The 15354-nt window shown below is 45.9% G+C and overlaps 1 protein-coding gene across 1 annotated transcript in view; it reads left to right on the forward strand.

Moving 5' to 3' along the window:
• The window catches only part of HK1 (hexokinase 1), a 125855-nt gene that overhangs the window by 30085 nt on the left and 80416 nt on the right, over positions 1-15354 (forward strand). Inside the window, exons 3-4 of the mRNA XM_040485233.1 lie at positions 6220-6329; positions 9892-9942. Coding sequence (XP_040341167.1) covers positions 6303-6329; positions 9892-9942 — 78 coding nt within the window. The 5' untranslated portion in view covers positions 6220-6302. The remainder of the gene's footprint in view (positions 1-6219; positions 6330-9891; positions 9943-15354) is intronic.

Here is a 15354-nt window from a genome sequence, read left to right on the forward strand (position 1 = left end):
CATTGTCCAGTTGGTCAAAGCAAGTCATTGGCTCAAGGTCAGGTGTTTGTGGATGAGAACTACCCAGGGGCATGGATAGAGAGAGGCATGCCCATGGTTGCAGCGATCTGCCATGTGTACAGTGAGCAGGGGAAGAAGGTAAGCTCCAGTCTTACCTTCCAATCATCCAACCCACGATCCTATGCCATGGGCCAAAGGCTGGTTTCTTACTCTGAGAAGTCTTCTTGGATTCCCAAATACACGTAGTTCAAAATAGAGTTCCCCACTCTTCCCCCTGTTTCGGAGTGATGGTGAGATCTGGAGCTGAAGGCCAAGAAAGAATTCTTGAGACGTCTTTGGTGCCAAAATGTGATTTTATATTAAAGCACGGGGATGGGACCCTTGGGCAGAAAGAGCTGCCCCCGGTTGCAAAGAGGGGCTGGTTATATACTAAGCAGTTGGGGGAGGTAAAGTCAAGAGGAAGTTTCTCACAGATTACTGGAGGCCTAGCTGTTGTCAGGCTAAGGTTGTTTTTCCCTCTAGCAAGGCATTAACGTTAAGACAGTGGGGAGTTCCTGGACTTTAGGCTATTGATAAGATTGCCCTTTTTTGGTAGTCGTTCTAAGATACTTGTAAACTGCTGGAGACACTTCCCAGTTTAACCATTTGTTTTCTGTCCTTTCCTTTGTTCTTGGGAGCTTGAAGTGTGCCCGAGGAATATCACACGTCCCACCTGGGGTGGGACTTGTGCTTAGCCCTCAACTTGCCTGATGCTCCCTCATCATATGGACATTTGTATACTTTCTCCTTTTCGAGTTACAGAAAGGTGTTTTCTCATGCTTCGTCATGGCGCTATATCTGGCAGTCTGATACCTCCCCCCGCCACGGGGGGTTAGAACCTTCTCAGGGTTAGAATCATCTCTTGCCCACTATGAGTTGGTGAATGTAGATAAAACGATACATCGGTAAGAACAATAATCACATATTTAGCACTTACAGTTATCACTTAAGTACTTACCGTATGCCAGGCTCTCTGCGTGACTTAATCTGTAACGCTCATCGGAAGTGTTCTAGACTCTCCTAAACCTCCAGATTCAAAGACTGCCACAGGCCACACCTGGCCCCATTCTGCCTGTTGGGCCGTAAGACAGGAACCACAGGCTGCTGTCAGGGCAGTGCCAACCTTTTCTTTTCTGAGGGATGGTGTGCAGCGGTCCACAGATGGGAGAAGACGAGATCCCACTGGGCAAGTGCAGGACTCCTCCTGGCTTAAAAAAAAAAAAAAAAAGCCTCCTGCTTGGCAGCAGCCAAATTCTCTTGTTACAACCCCATAGGGACATTTTCCAGAGTCTCTGTATGGGACAGAGCAAGAGTCATCTCAGGGAAGCCTGCGCTATGGGATCCCATCTAGTATTTACAGTTCTTCCAACCCAGGAGCAACCTAGCAACAAGGGATCATCCTTATCACAAGAAATGTTACTTGGAGAGGGCGCCTGGGTGGCTCAGCCGGTGGCGCACCCAGCTCTTGGTTTTGGCTCAGGTCATGATCTCATGGTTTGTTAGTTTGAGCGCCCGCATCGGGCTCTGCGCGGAGCCTGTTTGGGATTCTCTCTCTGCTGCTCCCCTGTTCTCGCTCTTAAAATAAATAAATAAACTTTAAAAAAAAGGGGAGAAAAAGAAATGTTACTGAGAAACATATGTGACATTCTATCCTTGTTGTAACGGAACCAGCATGAGTTTGCCTCTTGGTGAGTCACAGATAGAAGCTACAGGGACAGTTGTCACACAAAAGAAACTTTATTTGCAGCAAATAAAGAAACCACGGAGGATAACTTCCAAAGCTGTGACTCTCCAAGCAAGGGTGGATGTTGTTGTTGTTTTAATTTAGGGTGAGGATGAATATTTAGAAAGGGGAGCCTTGTCGTCGGACGTAGAGGCGGGCGGGCATAAGGTCACACATGTGCCTTAAGGAAACACGCCTACACGTACACTGTATGTTCTGTAAATGAGGCTCGTGCTCCCCCGTGGCCGGAGATGTTAGTATCCTGATGAGGTAAAGTTGACTTTTGGTCACTGCACGGGTTGCAGCATGGTCCATCTGTCGTAGGTGGGAGTCCAAACTGGCGTGAGCTCTCCCTCAGGGCAGCCTTTATCGCTTGGGGGGTAATTTCAGTTTCTAGCGGGGATGCTATGGCTGCAAGTCTCTTGCCTGCGTTAAAAGATAAGCCAGAAAGAGCTTTAAGAAAACCTGTAGGACGAGGGTTGGTGAGTGCAAGCAGCTGAGTAATAAAGGTCAGGTCGTGGGGTCTAGCTGGTGACATTGCCAGGTAACCGGGGGGAATGGAACTAGAATGTTAACCCGAGGCCAAATTCTAATGCAGAACGGAAAAGGGTTCTTTATTCTCACCTATTATCGCCCTCATTTTACAGACACGGAAACTCATGCTTCAGTAAGTGGCAGAGCAAGGATTCGAACCTGGGTCCCAGGCCACACTGCTGCTTTGACTATTAGCTTATCTAGCATACTTAGGGGAACATCTTTTTGTAGAAACAAAGTTAAATCATACATCATAAAGCAGAATGTGTATTAGCTTTACATTGCCTTTTGCTTTGGCCTGTGTCAGCCATTGGGTTGTAATTGGCAGAGGTTGATGGAGGCTGTGACCTCCTGTCAGTGTCTGTGTTGGAAATTCATAAAGGAGCTGGGGACAAAACCAAGAAGGTTTGACACTCTCAGCCAGGGCTCTCCACATCTTCTCGGTCATGTGCCCTCTCCGTAAAATATTTTTGCAGACACATTCCCCAATACATGTATTTTAGTTATTTGGGGATTTATGCATTTATGATTCCATGTATGTGAAATATCCAGAACAGGCAAATCCATAGAGAAAGAAAGTAGATGAGCTGTTGTTGGGAGGGAGGGGAGGGAGGGTGGATAGAGTGAGAAGTGACTGCTGATGGATGCAAGGTTTCTTTTTGGGGTGATGGAAATGTTCTGGAATTAGATAGTGGTGATTGCACAACCTTATGAATATACTAAAACCCACTGAATTATATATATATTTTAAGGGGGTGACTATTTTGGCATATGAATTTTATCTCAATTAAAAAAAAATCATGTCCTGAAATAATATGTACGATACAAAGAATAGCCTAAAAAAATCATACGGTGAAATTTAAAAAGTCATAAATAAAAGTTCTGTTGTCTTCTGTCACCCCAACAAATTGTCTTATGCTCTCCGTATGGACTCACTGCTTTACAGTTTATGTATTTATATTGAGAGAGAGAGAGAGAGAGTTCACATGAGCAGGGGAAGGGCAGAGAGAGAGAGAGAGAGAGAGAGAATCCCAAGCAGGCTCTGTGCTGTCAGTACAAAGCCTGATTTAGGGCTCAATCTCACAAACCATGAGATCATGACCTTAGCCTAAATCAAGAGTTGGACGTTTAACCGACTGAGTCACCCAGTCACCTCTGGACTCACTGCTTTAAACCAACCCCCTCCCCCCACCCCCATAATTGAGACAGGCTGTGTCTCAATTATGTTAGAAATAAGCCCATCAACCCAATCAAAGGAGGGACGTAGAGCCTCGGAGCACAGTGAAGCGAGGCTTTAATCAACCTTCTTGCAAGAACTGGTGTCTGACAGACAGGCATACTCGGGGCAGTTACAGCAGACAATTTATCTCCTAGCTTGCAAGTCCCTCCCCTGGTTCCTCATTGGCCGAGCACTACAGAGGTTACAGCCTTGCCTGGATATCGTTTATGCCCCTGTAAGACAAAAAGTAGTCTGGAACAATCAGACATTCCCTGAGGTGATGCAGAGACTTTCAGCGCCTCCTCCCTTTGTGCTTTGGCCCCTGCTCCTTGCAAAGCCCGTGAAAATAAGCCTGTGAAATGGAGAGGAGAAGAACAAGGAAAGGAAGGGTCTGAGGGTTTGGGACTCCATTGTGTGTGTGTGTGTGGGGAGGGCGGGAGAGTTCATACATATTTCCAATGAATTGTAAACCTGTTGTTAACTAGACAGCACAGCTCTTATTTGGTATTTCTGAAAATGAATCATCTCCCTTCTCACAAATTATAAGCCATTTATGGCCCCTAGTAAAAGCCGTTTTTGCTTTCACAACTGTTTCGAATTTCAAAAACATTGCTAATCAATCAACAACAATAATAGTTAACAGGTATATATTGAATACTTGCTAGATGCAAAACACTATCCTAAGTGCTCTGTTTACATACGCATACCTCACGTTCCTATGCAGCTATATTAATGTCTGTTAATGTCACCATTTTACAGCTGAGAAAACTGAGGGTCAGTTAGGTTAAGTAACTTTTCCAGAGTCAAAGCTATTACATGGCTGAGTGGGGCTTCAAACCAAACAGCCTGACCTCAACGCCGTGTCCCACACTTACTATGTGCTGAGCGCTGAGGGACACACAAAGTGTGTGCACCCTGGGGGTTTATCCTGTAATGGGAGAGGCGGGTAATTATCGAGTAAATATAAGACAAGTACGGATATTTCCAGGCTCTTGGAAGAACATATCATAGCCAAGTTCTGTGTGCCTTCTGCCCCAGAAACACGCAGGATGATGGAATTAAGAGTTTTAAGTGTAACTTTGTTTATGTAAACAAGTAACAAAGAAACCTGACACATTTCGTTTATGCCTCTGACCCGGGCCAGGGAGGGTTTGGGATGTCAGGGGTACCAGTTGTCCCACCGAGACCAACTCGGGCACAATTCACCAACCGTGAGCCATCGGGATTCAGTGGCTGGAGGCCCAGTGTTACGCCAACGGTTAGAAGTCTGGACTCTTGGCTTACCCTCTTAGAACTAAAAAGGCCCCAAATAGGGAACTTTTTGGATTTGCTGCAGCACGCTAATTGTTAGGCAAATCACGTAATATTTCTAAGCTGTTCGGGGTATGGTAGAGACTTACTAAAATTGTTATGAATTTTGACGGAGGCTATCTGACACTTATTGAATTATTACTATATCATTCCTGAGTAAGCCTTTCTGAGTATGAACTATAAGATCTCTACCCAGCGTAACCGATAAAAAACTAATGCGGTCTTTATTAATTGACATGAAAAGATTTCATAATATTTTCTTCCATGGAAAAAAGAAGATTTAAAAAGAGTATATGAGCGTGATTCCATTTGTATGTTGTTTCTGGCCTGCGGTTATCTGGACCAAAATATAAGGAAGGGTATGGGCCAGAAAGTTAACCGAATTCATTTCTGGGGCACTTGGGTGGCTCTGTCAGTTAAGAGTCTGCCTCTTGGTTTTGGCTCAGGTCATGATCTCATGGTTCATGGGATCGAGTCCAATGTTGGGCTCTGTGCTGACCGCACAGAGCCTGCTTGGGATTCTGTCCCTCTCTCTCTGCCCCTCCCCCGTTTGTGTGTGCATTCTCTCGCAACATAAACTTAAAAAATAAATAGATAAAAATAAATATTTTTAAAAGGAACTTATTTCTATAGGAGTAAAGATGATTTTAATTTTTAAACTACTTGCCTGTATTTTGTGACTTTCTTGGTATGATGAGTGTGCATTGCTTTTATAATTAGAGAAGTGATTTTTTTACCCAGAGCTACGCCCTACCCTGTTTAAATTAGGGGAGAAGAATGACCACTGTGGTGAATATTGCACTTCTGAAATTTGGGCTTTGGAGTTGCCTCGGCTAGTGTCCATTTCTATTGGATTTCCGCCCGAAAGCAAGACCCTACTTTCAGATCTCTTTGTTTTTTAATTTTTAATTTTTAAAAATTTTAAATCTTTTATTTACTTTTGAGAGAGACAGACAGAGAGAGACAGAGAGAGACAGAGTGCAAGTGAGGGAGGAACAGAGAGAGAGGGAGACACAGAATCTGAAGCAGGCTCCAGGCTCCGAGCTGTCAGCACAGAGCCCGACGTGGGGTTGGAACTCACAACCGCAAGCTCATGACCTGAGCCGAAGTCAGACGCTCGACCGACTGAGCCACCCAAGAACCCCTCAGATCTCTTTGAGAGTAGACAAGGCTGTAGTTGGTGAGGACACACCACCTCCAGACAGGGCTCCAGTGAATTTCTTCTAGAATAGTATCCTGACATTTTACTTCGGATTACGGATCCTTCTGGAAACAGGGGCCTGAACCTGCCCCCGGTCCTCAGTAGCGGCATGTTTAGCCTCCCGGCTGGTGAGGAGAGGAATGAGACTGACGAACCCTTGACTCTTCCTCCTTTGGGTTTGCTTTTCTCCAGGCCTCTTAGCCCGGGCTGCTGAGAGCAGAAGAGAAGAAAGAACCAGAAGAGAAGGAAGAACCCGGGCATAGCAGGTGCCCACCATGGGGCAGAGCTGCCAGCGAGGATGCGTAAGCTCTCCCCTTGCTTTTCTCTAACTTCACGTGGCCACTTGCACCGCGCAGCCCGGCCCACCCTCCCGCAGGCTGTTAGGTCGGGGTCCACTTTATAGGATGGAAACCCAGACCAGGAGCACAGCAGAGACATGTTATGGGATGAGGCAGGAGGCCCTCAGATCCAGCCTCTGACTCTCTGTGCAGTTTAATTTTTACCTGGGCCAGATAGGTCCTGACCAAGGGGAGCCCAGGGGGTCATTCACGTAACCCCTCTGTTAATCACTTCTTAGATCGTTACGCTGCGAAGTCATGAATGTGTGTCGAGAACAGGAGTGTGGCCTTTTCTAAGAGAAGCCTTCCATGGCCCTGTAAAAGCAGAAACCCATCCTTGCCTCTTACAGAGAGCCCAGCTCCTCCCCTGGATGTTGAAACAAACCTTGGAAAATGTTTATGGGACAAATGATGTTCTGAGTAGCTGGCTCATTTTCAGTTAACCTGTGCTGCAGAGGGTCCCTCTGGGGCAAGGACTACCGATGCTCCCCCTTTTACAGTCTGGGAAATCGAGGTACCATGTGGTTTAAGCCCAGCGACAAACACACAGCTGGGCCTTAAGGAATGCCCCGGGGACACAATTCCCCCAGAGCAGCATGTCAGTCACTGCTGAGAAGACTTCCCTGGTCAGTGCGTGGGTGACAAATTAGCTCCCAGATAGCATGTGAAAGTGGGGAGGAGGGACCACAAACTCAAGCAGCTGCTGTTCCCTCCATGTGAGGGGCCGGGGTGGGGGGGCAGGCAACTTTCCCTCAGTCCTCTGGGCCCAGCTTGAAAAGGCCCCCTTCATCACCTCTAAGGAGGGCTTTGCAACGTCCAGCCCCACATCCTTCCTACCTCGCAGGGCTTTGAGAGAATTGAATTTGACCCCGCTTCTCACACCCAAGTGGAAACTCAGTGTCACCTTTGAAACCTGACCGGTTACAGTGAGCAGGGGCGGCCACTAAATGCATAAACCTGAAAACTCCTTAGGTCCCCGTCCCGCAATGCCTGTTCCTTCTCTCCTCCTCCTCTCCTCTCTGCTCCACAATCAGGGTGAACAAAGCTTTGCCTGCTCTGGGAAAGGAGTACCTCCAGCCCAGGAGATTTGTCTGGGATGTCATGGCCATCTCTCGTGGTCCCCACTGTCCCCTTCCTGTGCCCCCACCTGGCCTCACAAGCCTCAGGCAGGATGCCACTGAGGGTTTAAAGGAGGCCAGGCCTGCTTAGGAGAGGTGACACAAAGCAGCCAGTGTCACAGGCTCCACATGGCGGTCAGCAGCCTTGGGCACCGGCACTTGGAGTTCAGTGTCAATCTGTGGAATGTCCGGCGGGTCCTCTGTGGTCCTTGGGGGTCCAGAGAGGGGAGCACAGGCTCGGGGATCTCAGACACGAGTAGAAACCCAGCAGTTGGAAATCGGTTTGAGTCTCAAGTGGCGCGTGTGAGTTGTGGTTACTGCCCTGTGTCTCTAGGAGTCTGTGGTCTTTACCGTAACTTTCTACGAGCAACGGCTCTGTGCCAGCCTCTTCTCACGGTCTCCTTAAATGTTGACAAAGTTCCAATGAAGTAGGCAGCATTCTCATCTCTCAGATGGGAACCCAGAGGCTTAGGAAAGGGAAATTCCTTGCCTAATTTTACACAGCTCATCAGTGACAGATCTAGAACTTCAACTCTGGTCCCCCTGGCTCCAAGTCCGTGCTCTTTCTGCCTCCACGACAAACTCAAGGCGGCAGGTGAGGCGTGTGATGCCAACCGTAACTGCCGAAGGACATTCCTATTTCCTATTTTGAGTTGGTCCAGGTTTAGAAGTGTTGTGCTCTGGATATTGAATTCCCACTCTTTAAAAAAAAAATTTTTTTTTTAACGTTTATTTATTTTTGAGACAGAGAGAGACAGAGCATGAGCGGGGGAGGGTCAGAGAGAGAGGGAGACACAGAATCTGAAACAGGCTCCAGGCTCTGAGCTGTCGGCACAGAGCCCGACGCGGGGCTCGAACTCACGGACCGCGAGATCATGACCTGAGCCGAAGTCGGACGCTTAACCGACTGAGCCACCCAGGCGCCCCTGAATTCCCACTCTTAATCTAAGGAAGGACCAAAAATGATACGGTCCATTCAGTTCCTTTCTCCTTGGCTCCTTGGTTGTTCCAAGCTACAGAGAGTATTTTGCGTTGTTTCCTTACGCTCAATTCTCACGACAGCCTGTAAATATCTGCAAGGCTTCTTTCCAGCCCTTTCAGTAGCTAGTCTGCTCTCATGGGTATCAGTGTAAAGCCTAGACTGTTTGGTTTTCGGCCAAGTGGAAAACTTGCCTAGATTGTCCTGGTCACTTGCATTGCCTCTGGGATGCCTTTTCTTGCTTCCCTATGACCATGATTTCTACAGAGCTTCTCTGATTAGCAGCCTACTCAGAAGAGGGCACAGTTTTTTCAGTTCATGAACAATAATCATTTACCGAGCACCTGCCCTAGGTGAGGCAAGGCAGGAAGTGCTGAAAAGATGGTCTCTGCCCTTCAGGGAGGATCCATGGGTTACCCCCCGCCTCTACGACCCGGATTCTTACGGGGACTGGCTGCATGCCTGTGGGCCGCTGCGCAACCTTCTAGAAACCCCAGGCCCCTTCCTTAGAAAGTGGGGTTGCCTCTTGTGCTCTGTCACTTAGCATTCCTTGCCTTCTCACCACCCCACCCCCCAGAGTGGTGGTTGCAAGAGTCCCAAGAGCAGCAAGAGAGGGCTGGCCTGAGCACAAGCGTGGCTGAAGCTACTGCTTGTGTCATGCTGTTACCGTCCTACTGGCTAAAGCCAGTCACACAGCCAAACCCAGAGTCGCCGTGGGAGGAGACGACAGAGAATAGTATGGGTACAGGGAGGAGAACCATTATGGCTGTTTTCCGCAAACGATTTCCTACCTCTTCCTTATCCGTTCAGCCGCCATCATGAAGAAATCTACATGGGCCTCTCTCTTACTGGCAGCAGCTTCCAAAACCTGTGAGGCATGGGAAGTTGTAAGAGGGGTATGAAACGGCAGGATGCTAACTCATCCAGCTGGCTGCTACTTGATGGCCACGTTCTCACTGGCAAGTATTGCATCCTGCAATCTTGGGGACACGGTGTGGCCAATGGTTCAACAGGGACAGACCCCTGTGATCCCAGAGCTCCCCCCCACACTTCTCCAGCAGCTCAGCACTGCGCTTTCACTGTTGATTGACTCATCCGTCTTCCCTGGTGGATTGTGGGCTCCCTGCAGGCGGAGCAACCATTGTTTTTCATCTTTGAACCCCCCACTTCCCAGCACAGAACCTGCACATTTGTAAGCACCTAACCCATGCTGATGTGAATAAATTCACGAATAAGACATTTCTGAGCTCTGCTGTGCTTCATCCAGATTAGGGCTAATCATCTTAGAATTTACTCAGCGATTTCGGGGTTACTTACAGTTACCGTCGCTTTCTGAGCACGACTGATAAGTTATGAGCATCAATATGTTTTGAGTGCAAGTTGCTAAGACGCCTTTGTAACACGTTATTTTGTCCTGTGTTTCTTTAAGAGTGAAGAAGCATCTGAAAAGCCCATCAAGCCCCCACTTACTGAAGTTAAGGTAAGAAGCTTAAATGTTCTTTCCATTTCCTGTAACATTTTCTGTAAAAGAGAGAGTCTGTGGCAATTCCCTTTGGGCATTCTGACCCCGGTTCCAGTGAGCCAAGCAGCCCTATAATGGATTCCCCCGGGGGCTGTGCTGGGGGTGGGGAGAGCATCTACCTCTAACCTGTTCCTCCCCGGGCCCAGCCCAGCCCACAGGACAGGTGCTTTGTGAGGGGGCCTTTGCTACTAGGTTGTTCTCCTAGCCCTTTCTTGGGAGCAAAATACTGAGTGTCAGAGCTAAACACAGGACCTTCCTGCACTTGGAGCTACATGGCATACCGACTGTGGGAGAGGCTCCGGAGAGAGAGAATACAAGGGTCTCTCCCCTCTCTTGTCTTTTCCCAGTGTGTAGAATCAGGCACGCCAGGAACTTGGTGCCCGTCCCCTCTGCACTTGAACACGGACAAGTTTCAGTTCTTTCCTATTGACATAGCCCAGATGGTTCCAAGTCGGAGAATTTTCTGTGCTATTTGTGATGGCCTACCGCCTGCCCTCTCGTTCCCCACGCGGGCACTTGGCTGTGCCTTTAGAGTTGCGGTAGAGTGAATCTGAGGGGCGTTGCTTCATGGGAAGGTGGGGAGGTGGAGTATTGAAAGAGTCAGTTTGCTGGGAGAAAAAGGCAGTAACTTTTGATTTCTTCTGCACCTGGGTCCTCCTGCATCTAGTCCAAGGTGAGGTCCGAGGCTGGGCCTGGAATCACAGTCCCCTCTACCTTGCTTCTTATTCCACCATCAAGCAGCCATATTCTTGTTCTTTCAAAAATGAAGAAGAGACTCCAGCCTTTGAGGACTTATGGCTGAGAAGCGAAGTTCAACGTGCAAAAAAGGAAAAAGTTGCAGTGTGTGTCTTAGGAGCAGATGAGGGAGGGATCTGCCCTGTCTTGGGGAGAGAAAGAAGGTTGGAGAGAGGAGGTGAGATTTACAGACAGTCTTGAAGCAGAAGAAGCAATCTGCGGGCCAGGAAGGACATTCCAGGGGCAAACAGCAGCAAGGGCAAACGCAGAGCCTGTGAAAGATGGAAAGAAGCCTGGAGGCTGCCTGGTGTGGTGCTGGTAGGGAAGGCAGGAAGGGAGGCTAACGACATTGGGTGGGGCTGGCACTGGATGTCCGGCTGAGGAGCTCTATGGAGGAGGCCCAAAAGATCTTTAGGCTGAGGAATCATGTGATTAAATTGTGTTCTGTCTGGGGCGCCTGGGTGGCTCAGTCGCTTAAGTGGCCGACTTCGGCTCAGGTCGTGATCTCGCGGTTCGTGGGTTCGAGCCCCGCATCGGGCTCTGTGCTGACGGCTCGGAGCCTGGAGCCTGCTTCGGATTCTGTGTCTCCCTCTCTCTCTGCCCCTTGCCTGCTCACACTCTGTCTCCCTGTCTCTCAAAAATAAATAAACATAAAAAAAAAATTGTGTTCTGTCTGGAAGCAGCAAGGAGCATGAGCCTTGAGCCTCCAGGAAACCAGACGGGGGGGTTAGCGGGGCTGAGAGTAGAGACATCTCGAGAGGTGGTGTGTGTGCAAAATGATGCACCTCAGAGTGGAAAGAACAAAGTACTACCAGTTCCATTGTTACCAATTTTTAAAGACCAATCAGCATGGTAGCCTTGCTTGGTGAACCTTCTAGATGGCTACTTGTATCATCTTGTACTCAGGGTCTCTCACAATGAGGAGAGCCTGATAGGGGTCCCTACCTTTGTTTCCAGGGCTATTTTTAGCGTATTATGAGGCATCACCATCTTATAACCCCCTGGTTGAGGAAGTTTTATATATCCTATTATCTGGATATATGATAGATATATGATATCTATAATACATATCATATTAACTAGGAAGACCCTCACAAAATAAGCAAGTGGCTTAGAGAGGTTTCTGCACAGAAACTATGGATTAAAGCTAATGAACAATGGAGCTCCTGGTTGGATCAGTCGGAAGAGAGAGTGAGAGAACAACTCTTGATCTCAAGGTCATGAGTTTGAGCCTCATGCTGGGTATAGAGATTACTAAAAATAAATAAACTTAAAAACGAAACAATCTAATGAACAAGGAGAACATAAGAGCACTGATTCATTTCCTATCCCTGGTACAAGCTCCTCATCAGCCACATCTTGGGGTTAAAAGAAATAAAAGATCTGATCAGACATAATAAGTAGTCAGAAAAAGAAAATGGGCCAGGCTATTTGAATTCTGGCTTTATTCTGTATATCACTAATGATAAACTAATCTCTATGTATACAAAGGGCTTGAGATAATTAGGTAATGATACTATTAGGCCACTACATTTTAAAATAGTTAATTTCATCCTTGTGTCTTTTTTTTAAATTGAAGTATAATTTGCTAGCAGTCAAATGCATAAAGCCTAAGTGTTGGCTCAAGAAGTTTGAACACGTGTATATACCTATATAACTACCACCCAGTTCAAGATATAGAATATTTTCATCACCCCCCAAAATCTCAGGTCCCTTTCCAGCCACTACTTTCCCATCCCCTGTCCTGAGGATATCACTGTTCTGACTTCTATCACCATAGGTTAGTTTTCCTGTTCTTGAACCTCATTTAAATGTAATCATACATGTGTGCTCTTTTGTACCTGGCTTTCTATATTTTTATTTGCTGTATGTATTGAATTCATTCCTACATGATCTTGTATGTAGAAAATCCTAAGGTATACTCTCTCTCTTTCTCTCTCTCTCTCTCTCTCTCTCACACACACACACACACACACACACACACGCGTGCACGCATGCACATGTAGAATAAACACATTCAGCAAGGTTGCAGAATACAAAATCGATAGATGAAAATCAATTGTTCTTCCATACATTTGCAAGGAACAATCAAAAAATGAAACTAAGAAAACAGTTTCATTTATAATAGCATCAGAAGACAATACTTAGGAATAAACTTAAAAGAAGTCCAAGACTTATACTCTGAAAACTACAAAACATTGTTGAAGAAAATTGAAGAAATCTAAATAAATGGAAAGACATTCATGTTCATGAATTGGAAGACTTAATATTAAGTTAGCAATACTCCCCAAATTGATCTACAGATTCAACACAATCCCTATCAAAAACACAGCTGGCGGGCACCTAGGTGGCTCAGTCAGTTAAGTGTCTGACTTTGTCTCAGGTCATGATCTCACAGCTCATGAGTTCGAGCCCCGCATCAGGTTCTGTGATGATAGCTCAGAGCCTGGAACCTGCTTCAGATTCTGTCTGTCTCTCTCCCTCTGCCCCTCCCCTGCTCTCTCTCTCTCTCTCTCTCTCTCTCTCTCTCTGAAAAATGAATAAACACTAAAAAAAAAAATTAAAAAAAACTAGGTGGCTTCTTTGCAGAAATTGGTAAATTAATCCTAAAATCCATATGGAAATGGAAGGTACTCAAGTTAGCCAAAACATCTTAAATAAGTAGAAAGTCAAGGAATTCCCGTTTCCTGTTTGCAAAACTTGTAAAGCTACAGTAATCAAGACAGCATTGTACCAGCATAAGGATAGACCTATAGATCAACGGAATAGAATTGAGAGTCCAGAGATAAACCTTTACATTTACAGTCATTTGGTTTTCACAGGGGTATGAAAAAAATTCAATGTGTAAGGGTAATCTCGTCAACAAATGGTGCTATGACAATTGGATATCCACATGCGAAAGAATGACGTTGAATCCCTACCTCATACCATATACAAAAATTAATTCACAATGGATCAAAGACCTAAATGCAATAGCTAAAATTATAAAACTCTTAGGATAACACATCGATATGAATCTTTATGACTTTGGATTTGGCAATGGTTTCTTAATATGATACCTGTTGTGGGCTGGATTGTGTCCCTCCACTCCCTAATTTATATGTTGAAGTTTTAACTCTTAGGACTTCAGAATGTAGTCATATCTGGAGATATTTAAATAGGTAATTTAAAACGAGGTCTGTAGAATGGGCCCTATTCCAATCTGACTGGCATATTTTCAAGAAGAGGAAATTTGGACACATGAAGAGACATCACAGATGTGTGCACATAGGGAGAAGACCAGGTGAGGATGGGGGCTATCTGCAAGCTGAGGAAAGAGTCCTTAGAAGAAACCAAACCTTCCCACATCTTGATCTTGGACTTCTAGCCTCCAGAACTGTGAGAAGATACATTTCTGTTGTTTAAGGCACCTAGTCTGTGGTATTTTACGACAACGCTAGTAAATTAACGCAACACCAAAAGAACCCCAAAAGTGGAAACAACCAAAGACCCATCGATTGTTGAATGAATAAACAAATGGTGGTATATCCACACAATAGAATATTATTCAGAAATAAAAAGGACTGAAGTTCAGATATGTACTACAATGTGAATGAACTTTAAAAACTTGCTGAATGAAAGAAGCCAGTCACCAAAGACCACATACTGTGTGATTCCATGTCTATGAAATGTCCAGAATAGGCAAATCTGTAGAGATGGGAAGTAGATTGGTAGTTGCCTAGGGCCAGGGAGCATGGGAGCTTGGGGGATGACAGATAATGGGTACAATGTTTCGTTTTGGGATCATAAAAATGTTCTAAAAATGATTGTGGTGAGGATGTCACAACTCTGCAATTATGTTAAAAATCATTGAACTGTACACTTTAAATGGGTGAATTATATGGTATGTGAATTCTCAGTAAAACTGTTACCAAAGGGGGAGAAAGCGTTCCATTTTTTTACCTGAGAAGTATGAGTTACGTAGAGATCTAATATGATTTTTTTATCCTCTCACTTTCTCATAGACATTTGGGTTGTTTCTAGTTTGGGCTATTATTAATAAAGTGCTGTGAACATTTGTGTGCAAATGCCCAAATATGGACATATGCTTTACTTTCTCTTGGGTAAATACCCAGGAGTGGAATCTCCAGATCATGGGGTAGGTATATATTAAACTTTTTTAGGAAGAGCCAAGAGCACCTGGGTGGCTCAGTCAGTTAAGCATCTGACTTGGGCTGAGCTCATGATCTCATAGTTTGTGAGTTCTAGCCCCACATTGGGCTCTGTACTGACAGCTCAGAGCCTGGAGCCTGCTTTGGATTCTGTGTCTCCCTCTCCTTCTGTACTCTGTCTCTCTTTCTCTCTCACTCTCTCTCAAAAATAAGTAAACATTAAAAAAAATATTAAGAACAACCAAACAGTTCCAAAGTAGTGTCATTTTACACTCTCATCTGTCCCATTTATTTTCATGTCTGTTGCAGGTATTTTTTTTTTTTTTTTTTGAGAGAGAGAGAATGAGAGAGAGCACAAGAGGGGAGGGGCAGTGGGAGAGGGAGAGAGAGAATCTTAACCAGGCTCCACACCTAGTGCAGAGCCCTATGTGGGGCTCAATCTCACAACCCTGAGATCATGACCTGAACCGAAATCAAGAGTTGG

The sequence above is a fragment of the Herpailurus yagouaroundi genome, unplaced genomic scaffold, assembly GCF_014898765.1.
Source record: "Herpailurus yagouaroundi ecotype Mexico unplaced genomic scaffold, PumYag 163, whole genome shotgun sequence".
NCBI lineage: Eukaryota > Metazoa > Chordata > Mammalia > Carnivora > Felidae > Herpailurus > Herpailurus yagouaroundi.